This window comes from Juglans regia, chromosome 7 (assembly GCF_001411555.2).
Source record: "Juglans regia cultivar Chandler chromosome 7, Walnut 2.0, whole genome shotgun sequence".
Taxonomy (NCBI): Eukaryota; Viridiplantae; Streptophyta; class Magnoliopsida; order Fagales; family Juglandaceae; genus Juglans; species Juglans regia.
In genome coordinates, this window is record NC_049907.1 from 51,271,699 (window position 1) to 51,282,071 (window position 10,373).

Genomic DNA, 10,373 nt, shown 5'->3' on the forward strand with positions numbered 1-10,373 from the left:
TTTTCGCGACTTATATTTTCGATCATATTTTTTTGTAAGAGAAATTTTATTTACAATCTTTAAATAAAGATTATATATGTAAATATATTATTAGATGAGAGAAAATATCATTTTAAGAATGCTAATTTTATAATTTTAAAAAATTTTAAAATTAAAATAGTCTAAACTTACATTACAGTCTTCATTTGAAGACTGTACCTAGTATTGTTCATTTTGCAATATGTTTGTAATTATATTTTACAACCCTTTTTTAATTTTTTTAAAGTTTAATAAATTTCACAATAAATGATATGTTAACACCCGATTTATAAATAACAGGATTCTTCACATAATAATTATAAAAATATCGTCCTATTATATCTCCAGATCAGAATATATTTAAATAATAAAATTGTAAAATATCCATATCTTGTAGATAACTACAGATATCCAAGTCTAATCTCACTGTAATGAAGCAGTTATTTAATTAATAAATAGATTAATTATTGTGAACTTTCTGTGCTTTATTTAAAAATAAAGAGCAAAAAAATAATCTAAATTTGCAAGTTATGTGTATAAAGGACAACTTATAAAAATCCGATTATGAGATGCCCGATGTCGCAATTTTATACGTGCGAAGAAATTTAATAATTGATAAAGGTCGTTGTTGGTAGCTTTTAGTAAGTGAGCATTTGTAATAAATGCTGTTTTTGTTAATAGGAATATGATTTGTTAGAACCTATCTTTTTCTAACCCCATTTCATATAGGAAAAAATGATGAATATGTGTATGCATTTTAGTTTCTGGCTTGTTTGGATAGTGAGATGAGGTGAGATGGTTTTAAATGAAGTAAATAAAATATTATTATAATATTATTTTTATTTTAAAATTAAAAAAATTAAATTATTTATTATATTTTATATAAAAATTTAAATAATTTATAATAATTAAATAGAATAAAATAATTTCTGTATCCAAACAAACCTTTAAAATTATATATCAGATCCTTTTAGGGCGTGTAAATTCGTAAATATTGGATAAAAAATGACATAATATGAAGAGGAGGTTGGAAAAGGGGTTGGGGGAATATAATAAAAATAAAAATAAGTGATATTTTACGACAAAACAGAAGTAGGAATTCGGCCTTGATGGGTGAAATTTAAGAGAGGTATTGAGTTGAAGTATTGAATAAAAAAGTTCCAAACTTGAAAAGAAACTAATCCCCCCTCCACCTTTTACGCGCAGGAGAAAAGTAGTTGGGCATAAATAAATAAAAAGTGAATGAAAAAGTAGGTATGGAATATTACCAACCCACCTACCTACCATGCACACAGCTCGATCCTCACCAATAATGCTGCATTTGATGACAAATTCAACTAATTATTGTTCCCAATTGCTTTTTGTCTGTACGTGTCTCATCTTCTTATTAGCTCAATCAACTTATTATACCTTCTATTCTTCTCTTCTAGTGCTAAAAATAATATTTAGCTCTTTCTTTATTTCATTTTCTCACCTCTTTTAATGCATTGCTGTTAGTACTAATGCGTATGGAAGCATCAAGCACGAAACCACAAAAAAAAAGGGGTGATAGGAGGCTAGCTAGGAGCCATCAATCAACGTCTCTCAGCTACGCTACTTGATCTCTTGTGTATTATTTTTACCCAAATGTAACGTTTTGTTGTTTACTTTGTCGAATACCACTAGTTACTTATTCATCAAAGACAAATAGAAAACCCAACACGACCCTTCATTATTTTATAATTTTACTACTCTTAATAGAAAGTGAGGGAGATTTTCTCACATACATAAGATGCTATTGATGCTTATGAAGCTTATCTATTGAGTAGCACTGACAAATGGGGGAACTCCGATCCGGAGAAGATCAATATATATTTCAATTTTCAAAGATGGCTGCTTTGTGAAGGTGAGAGACGTCACTAGTCCTACTTGTTAAAGGTAGCCACAAAACTGATTGGTCCTTTGCCAGTTGCAGCAGCTTGGATTGCAAAGATGAGGAAGACCACCATAGCTAGCCTTCCATGCTTGATCTCTGCCAACTGAAGCCTGGCCTTCTCGTCGGGGTCGGCAGCCAAGCCGAGGGGATCGAAGAACTGGCCTCCGGGATATAGCCTTTTTTCAGGATCGAGTTCTGCATTCCTTTGGATTTCAATGTAGCCAATAATTATTACCTCAATCCATATCAGTGTGGTCAAAGAGAATGGAAGCGGGAGACCTAGGTAGGACGATCCTTCCACCAACTCCACCTGATCATCATCACCACGATCATCAAAATAACCCCACGCACGAATTTATTTTGTTAAGTTCATGAATGTTGACCATGCAAGGAAAAGCTAATTAAGGGTAAGTACTAGAACGAGCTAATAACAAAAACAATATTGCACAAAGTTATGTCTTTTTCATCATCGCTGTCGTTTCTGTCGCTGCCCTTATCATCGTCATCTGCAACAACGACCGTAAGTTTTGAGTGGATTTACAATAAGACACGATGAGCAGAAAGCTGCGCCAGGTACTTCAGCTCCTATATACAGGGGACCATGTCACTAGACACTAGGCGACAAAGAAAACTTTCAACCGAGTGACAAAAAATCAACCTCCATGCGAGGGAATTAAGGATTAATTATCGGCCTTCAAGAGACATTTTCCATATTAACTTTTACTTTTCTTTCTTTCAACTCTTTTTGGATAAAAAGAAAATAAAATCCAGCCAAATCAATGCTAGCTATGATGACTTTGAAGAACAATTAATAATGCGTTACCTTTCCTGCGTCCTGCCATGCAACCCCAGTGAGAGCCTCGACAGCAAGGGCACCAAGTGCGCCCAGCATTGCCCACCTACCATGGATGAGCTCGCATTCTCTAAACCTCTGCAACCCAAAAACCTCCGAGTATGGCTGAAAAGGTGTCGGATTCAGCTCCGCGACCTCGGACCGGGTCCCGATCACCTCACCGGCCTCGTTCTTCGCCAGGTTCTGGTCCAACGAGTCGAAGTCGAACTGCAAATACTCCGCCGGCTTCCCGAGCCCGAAAGGGTCGAACCCACGGTCCCCCACCATGGTCCCGTCGAGCCACTCAGGAGGTTGTGCGCCGGGGAACCATACGGGACGGTCCGAGACCAGCTTTGGGGCAGGTTTCTTTGGAGCCGGAGGTGACTTTTTGGCACCGAATGGCCCGAACCCGAAGCGGGCTTGGAATCTTCCGGAGCCAGGGTTTGGGTTAAGGAAACGAGTTCCGAAGAAGTAGGAGGTGGCGGCAGCTGTAATAGTGGTGGCCATATTTTGTGGAGTGGTGGAGCAGGGAGGAGGGACGGTGTCAGTGTGTGCGTACAAATACGAGGTATATATATTATATAGTAGATTTTGCGAATGGTCACATCTCATCTTTTTGCCTTATCTGCTGGCCTGTGGTGAGGCTGGATGGTTGGTCTCGCATTTATCCCTTTTTTCTTTTATTTTTATTTTTATTAGAACTTTTTTTTTTTAAATCCTATTTGCATAATGTGATGTGCAAACTTTTTATTAAATAAAAAATTATTATTATTTTTGTAAAAAAATTAAAGATGAAATTGATTAAACTTGAAATGCAGTCTCTAAATAGAAATTATACGTAGTATTTTTTTTTATCATTTTTATTAGAATCTTGTAACTAAGTTATTTTGTAGGTTAAAAAAAAGTTATTTTGTAGGTTTAAATATGAAATATATATTTATAAAAAAAGTAGAGGAGATATAACATCTTAAATTTAAGCACGTCAATTCATTTTCCAGAACACTCTATATTGAATCTGGCAATTTTTTAAACATATAAAAATCACTTCTCAATTAATGACTTCTTCGTTATGTTCTCGGATTACACTCACGAGTCGCGAATTCTGGATGTTGAAATAGGATGCAGTAAGCTGAGAAATTTAAAAATAATAATGAAATAGTAAATAAACAGTAATTAAATTGTTTGAATTAAAATATTTTATGAGATTTTAAAAAATAGAGAGAAAAAGTTAAATAGAAAAATTATAAATTTAAAATATTGTTATAATATCATTTTTATTTTAAAATTTTAAAAAATTGAGTTATTTTTTATATTTTATTTAGAAGTTTGAAAAACTTATAATGATTAAGTAATTATTAAATGAAATAGTTAAAAATTTGAAATTTAAAAGTATTTTATGTTTGAATGATATTTAAATATTAAATAAAATGAGTTGAGATTATTTCAACATCCAAATATGATCTAAAAGATTTCGAATGAGATATAAGATATGAAAATGCAATACACTACTCTATTATTTCATTTTTATCTTACTATATAAGATATTGTAAATTTATTATTATTAGAGCATTGGTAATGGACTAGTCAAATGTCAATATAAGTCTAAACTTTAGCTAGATGTGAGAAAAAGTATCCACATTGGACTAATCAAAAATCCAAAACTTAAGACTTGAGTTAGAGTAAATCTTAAGTCTTCTCCAAACATGGTGCTACTATTCACAATAGAAAATAATATTTTATTATTTCATCACTTCCCTCTCTCTTTGAATGGTAAAACATGCATGGTATGTACATTATTTATTCTACTGATTGCGAATATTGATAGAGTAGATATATTATTTTTACAAAGCATGAAGATCTAGGAAATATATGAATTGTATTTGTAAAAAAAAAATAAAAAAATATATAATATTATATTATTATTTTAACTTTCAGATAACTAGTCCAATGTAGACTTATTTAGTAAAAGATTAATACTATAACCAAAAGTTAAGATTCTAACTAAATTTTAGACTTGGCATTGCCAATGCTCTTAGATGGAAATCGAATAGAAGTGTAGTGTATAGAATTATCACATATATATATAGGAAAATGTTAGAGTTTTCGCTGGGGGCTCCCGCTGGGAGCTCTAGCTGGAGTTCTAGTATGTTTTATTATGAATATTTTTTAATTATTTTTTTATATAAATTCTTTTAATAATTTTAAATATTTTTAAAAAATAAAATAAATTTAAAATATCATTTAAATTTATGAATTTATGAATTTTTTTATTTTTTAAAAATATTTAAAAATTTTATATAAAAAATAATTTTAAAAAAATATACATGTAAACATATATTACAGTTTCAACAGAGCTTCCAGCGGGAGCCGATAGAAAACGGCGTGTCCTATTGAAACGACGTTAAGGGAGAGAAGCCACAGTCGCCCACAGTGCAAGAAATAAAACAAATTGAAATACGCAGGGGGTGAGGTGTCTAAAATTGGCCAATCCTCATTCGGCAGGTTACGCAATCATAGCCCCCCAAAACAGAAAATTCTCCCCAAATAAAGTGACCACGTGTCGCTTTGATGGAAGTCCCACAAATATCTTCTCGGCATCTTTTCTCAGTATCACTGCTTTACTTTCGTCTTGGATTGCTGTTTTCCTGATCTCTTTGGTGTTTGCCTTGTTATTCCCCTCTCTTCTATCAGAAGAGGTACGTTCAATTTCTGTTAAATAGTTCTAAATTTTAATCGTAAATTTGGGCATGCGATGCTGAATATTATCTGTCGTCTTTATCTTTTCTTTTTTTTTTTTTTCCTAAAATTTGAGCAAATAAAACGGGTACGTATTAATTTGTTCTTTTCGAGCAGAGTCTTAATAATATATATTATATATAAAGTTCTTGACTTTAACTCTTTATGGGTATTCAGTATTTTTGTTTCAGTTATTATACTTGTGATTTATTTTAAGCTATTATAGGCAACATAGTCACGTTTGCAAGGAAGAAAGGGAAAGAAAAAGCCTGCTGACATGTGCTTGTCCGATCGATTCTCTTTCGAAGAAGGCAAAAAATATTGTAGTTTTATGGCTTTGCATGGAAAGCGAACATTTATTTTGCACATGAAAGCTTCAACATTAATATCTTATGTGATCATAGCTACTAAAGATCCATATATAACGCCAAACACGGCTTAAGATGTGTAGTCAGAAATTTAATGACAATGGCAATCACCTTTTGCGGGGACTGCAGCCGTGTCAATCTAGTTTTAGCCAATTTTAGATCAATTTCATTGTTTATCTACCACTTAGTTGATGGTGTACTGCATAGACTTGGCTTTAACTGAATCATTTTATGTTAGGGATCTTTATACTGACAATGAAGATTGCGAAGGGAAAATCATCAACAAGGAAGGACAAAACAGAAGTATCAAAGCCGGTTGAGGAGAGGTAGTTCTGTTTCTATTGGATTTTGCATCCGATCATTTTTTACTTTTTGAATTGCTTACTTATAAATTTAAGGTTAATCATTTATTAGAGAGTCTAAGATGGGGTTTGGATAGTGAGATGAGATGAGATGGTTTTAGATGAAAGTTGAAAGTTGAATAAAATATTATTAAAATATATTTTTTTAATATTATTATTGTTTTGAGATTTGAAAAAGTTGAATTATTTATCTTTATGTGAAAATTTGTGAAAATTGTAATGATGTCATGAGATAAGATGAGATAGGTCGAGATGGTTTTGGTATTCAAACTGAGCCAGGCATCCTTGCTTTGCTCATGAAGTGGATGTGTTTTTTAGTGAATGCTAGTGTCATGTACACGTTTTCTTCTTCTATTTTATTTTTATTTTTATTTTTCAGAAAGGTTGGAAAGCGAAAGGCAGCAGTTAAGGCTGATAAGAGTCGCTTGAAATTGACCAAGAAAGCAAAATTGGACAAGAAAGATCCCAACAAACCAAAGAGGCCTCCGAGTGCCTTCTTTGTTTTTCTGTAAGTCTCTCCTAATCTCCAATGGTTTAGTGTGCTGCTCTCTCTTTATTTTTATTTTGTATTTTTTATTTTTGGGGGGGTGGGGAGGTTTGAAGAGTTGCTAAACGTATACAATGGAATCACTGCAGAGAAGAGTTTCGAAAAACATACAAGCAAGAGCACCCCAACGTGAAAGCTGTTTCAGCTGTAAGCAGCTACCTAAACTTTGTGTTTCTAGTACTTTCAAAGTGTTTTTTCTGAGTTTGATAACTCACTTTATCTGTAGTTGAAACTAATCTAGCTACGGCCTGCTGTGCTGCAGGTTGGAAAAGCAGGAGGCGCGAAGTGGAAATCATTGTCTGCCACGGTAAGTAATAGACTATTTTCCTTGGAAGGTGCTTGAACGGGTTGAAATGAATTAAGGACAAGTCGTGCAATCACCTCTTAAGCTGGTTACTTCAACTTTGAAAACCTATGGATTCTGTTTGTAAAGGTGCTGCGTAAACCTTTCACTGTTACTTCCACTGGACCTGGCTATCGGTGACTTTGAACTTCAATGGTGTGGCCAAGCCAATCCAGTCTGTTGTAGACTACAGATGCCCTTAATATTTTGTATTGCTTGGGCCTGAAGAAAGGACTGGATGGTGGAATTCGACATATACATCCCTTAATTGATGCAGCAAGTTGGAAATTTAGCACATACATGAATTAGTTGATATAACTAGTTATGCACAGGGTATTAAGTTTTTTAGTGCTGTAAGTTCTATTCTCCATCCATGGCTTGATTCATGCCAACTGAATATGTAGAGATTCTTGCATTTGTTAATTGATTTTTAATTGGACTGGATTTTGGCAGGAGAAATCTCCATATGAAGCTAAAGCAGCACAAATGAAGTCTGATTATGAGAAGCTTATGATAACATACAATAAAAAACAGGTGAAATTTTTTATCTTTCTTTTGTAAGAATGAAGTGCTTCATACTTTTATGCTTCATATAGTACTTTACTCAACTGTTTATTCAGGAAAGTACGAATGATAATGATGATGAAGATGAAGAGTCAAAATCTGCTCTGAATGATGAAGATGATGAGGAAAGTGGGGAGGTAATACCTACGCTATGATTCCATGCATACTTAGGTGCATTGTCTTCCTTTCAAGTCTTGAATGTGCAGCAGTTTGCATCTAATAGTAAAGCAAACTTTCTCGTCTGCATAATTTTCTAACCATCACTGACTTTTTTGGCTGTTAAGTTAGAAATAGAAGTTATCCATCGTAACATGAGCAGTATAATTTTAAAGTACTCTTGAGACTGAATTATTCAAGATTTCAGAAAGGATTTAATGTCAGTAATTGTTCTTAATAAGGCACATCTCCCCCCCCCCCAATTTTTTCTTTCTCCTCTCCATCTTTCTCTGCATCTACATCAGATCACCAAAAACTCCATTATTCTGACCTTTTTTTTGGCCGTTCTTTGGACTTTTTGTTAGACATTTATTAGAGAAATCGTTTGACCTGCCATCTGCACACATACAGGGATTTGACCAAAAAAAAAAACAAAGAAGATAAAATAGTTTTACCAACTGTATTAGACAACTACCCTTCGGCCTAGGTGGAGAGCTAAAAACTTGTGAACTTATCTAACCTATTGTTGGTAAATAGGTGCATTTGGTGTGTAGCAGCACTTGATTTTTCTTAAGGAGTTTTGGTGGGTAATAGGTATAATCATAAGAGCTTAGAACAAGTTTCTCTTAAACAATCAGTGGCTTGCTTTCCTCCTTAAACCAAAGGCACATTACTTCAACTGCGAAAAACTGATGCAAGCAAAGTTCCTCAGTACTTATAGGCCAAGCGTTTAATAAAGCAGCACATATTAATTACCGATTGCCATCATCAACTTTTGCTGCTTGCATTCTCATCTAAAGACGCAGCTGCAGATACGGCCTTTTTGAATATGTCATATCTACTGGCTGTCTATTCACCTTCCGTTACTTATCATATTGTTTGCATTTATACCGAACTAAAATCTCTCCTGACACAAGTTGGCTTTTACTTATGTATAGGATGAGGAAGAGGATGAGGATGAGGATGAGGATGAGGATGACTGAATCCAGCATGCTGTCTAAGTGTCCCGAGCGTGAGCTCCGGACCTTGTACTGTTGTACATTTGGGGATGTATAATATGATTGGTTTCTGAGATGGAAAATGCAGCTCTTAAAAACTACTAAAGTAGGAAAGGTTGCTCCCGTATGTGCATTGAAGTTAATCTCGACAGTTGAAAAGCTGACTTGGAAAATTGACCTCAGAACTAACAATTACTGGCTCTTGTAGTTGTATCTATATTGCTCATCTGTTTCCTGTCTCTGGCAGTTGGAGTTTGTCTTCCCATATAAATCTAATACAGCAAATAAATGCCATTTTTAAGCGAAAATCTCACACTGATCTGTGTTTGATATTTTGTTAGCTATTTTCAACCATTTTGTTATTAATGACTCTCTTTAAAGTTATAACACCCCCTACTTGGATGCGCACAGAACCTCAAAAGCACAAACAAAATTTATTCTAGCATCTAGACCCTCTCACTTCCATATTCCATCTTTGATGCCTTTGTTCAAAACCAATGTTTGTTTCAACAACGTCCATGGAGTCCATCACATTTGTATCCACGTCCGCAGATCATGGTAAGCGGTCATGGGAGGATTAGATAGCCTGAAATCCAAATGGGCCTTTTCTTTTCAAAACTGGGGGAAACTTCAGACCGAAACAGTAACACAAGCATATGTCTCTCATCAGAGTCTGATACCTAGAGTTCAGAAGAAAACCGAAACAGATAAGATGCCTATTTACATTTTCCTGTAAAAACAATTTTCCATATATCATCTAACAAACATTTCTTATGATTTTATTTCCCCTGGCTTATGGGATTGAATCACAGAATTAAATTAAAAAGGAAGGTAGAAACATAATGATAGGTTGGGTCCATTGAGGAGAAAAATTAGTCATAGTGGACTCTTATAATTGTCCATGTTGGATCATGGGCCACTGTAAAGAACAAAAAAAAAGAAAAAACTTTTTTAAGCCCCCTATTATATGCATTTAGAGTGCACAATCCAACTTTGTAAAAGTCTGATCAACAAATAGGCTCTGTAAAGAAATGCATATAATAAGATTAAAAAAAAAAATTAAAGGATTTAGCAAATGATCATGAGGTGGACGCAGAGAAAACATGATTCCCACGTGCGGATGTGGGAACATGTTGCCGGAAAGCCAGAAGGGGGATGGCCACCTGGTCGCTTTAGAACCGTCAAAGTGGAGGAGTACTGCAAGTGCCATCATCGTCAATTAAAAGCTAAAGCGAAAAGAAAAAGGCCTCCCCCACATGAATGACAACATAAAACCATTAATCTTATTTTTCTTTCCATGTGTTTTTATTTTATGCTAATCATGATTTAGCCTATTATTCAAACTTTTATCATTGTATCGCATAATCTCCAACATTAATCATTCCCGATGTCAGTTCCAACAAGATTGATGGATTCTGTTATTAGCGTGAATCTGTTGTTTCACACCTTGATGTCGGAATTTTGTCGGTGATTCCAGCATTCACGTGTGGTATGGGTGAGAAATAATTCTGATCTTCCGGTACGTGTTTGCTTG

General features: G+C 34.2%; 2 protein-coding genes across 3 annotated transcripts; one reads left to right on the forward strand and one right to left on the reverse strand.

Moving 5' to 3' along the window:
- Window positions 1-1,705: 1,705 nt before the first annotated feature.
- Window positions 1,706-3,336, reverse strand: LOC108991907 (chlorophyll a-b binding protein CP29.3, chloroplastic). Its single transcript, XM_018966320.2, has 2 exons — window positions 2,757-3,336; window positions 1,706-2,243 (listed from the first exon to the last, which is right to left on the reverse strand). The coding sequence occupies exons 1-2, from the start codon at window positions 3,270-3,272 to the stop codon at window positions 1,923-1,925; spliced, it is 837 nt and encodes a 278-aa protein (XP_018821865.1). The 5' UTR covers window positions 3,273-3,336; the 3' UTR covers window positions 1,706-1,922.
- Window positions 3,337-5,321: 1,985 nt separating this feature from the next.
- LOC108991916 (high mobility group B protein 1-like) lies at window positions 5,322-9,147 on the forward strand. 2 transcript variants are annotated; one of them, XM_018966338.2, is made up of 8 exons: window positions 5,322-5,461; window positions 6,108-6,195; window positions 6,611-6,739; window positions 6,868-6,925; window positions 7,041-7,085; window positions 7,575-7,655; window positions 7,742-7,822; window positions 8,792-9,147. In XM_018966338.2, exons 2-8 carry the CDS (start codon window positions 6,125-6,127, stop codon window positions 8,822-8,824), a joined length of 498 nt encoding a protein of 165 aa, XP_018821883.1. In that variant the 5' UTR covers window positions 5,322-5,461; window positions 6,108-6,124; the 3' UTR covers window positions 8,825-9,147. The 2 variants fall into 2 exon arrangements, with proteins under 2 accessions (XP_018821883.1, XP_018821882.1); XM_018966337.2 differs by having other exon boundaries at window positions 5,325-5,461; window positions 8,780-9,147.
- The last annotated feature ends 1,226 nt before the right edge of the window (window positions 9,148-10,373 follow it).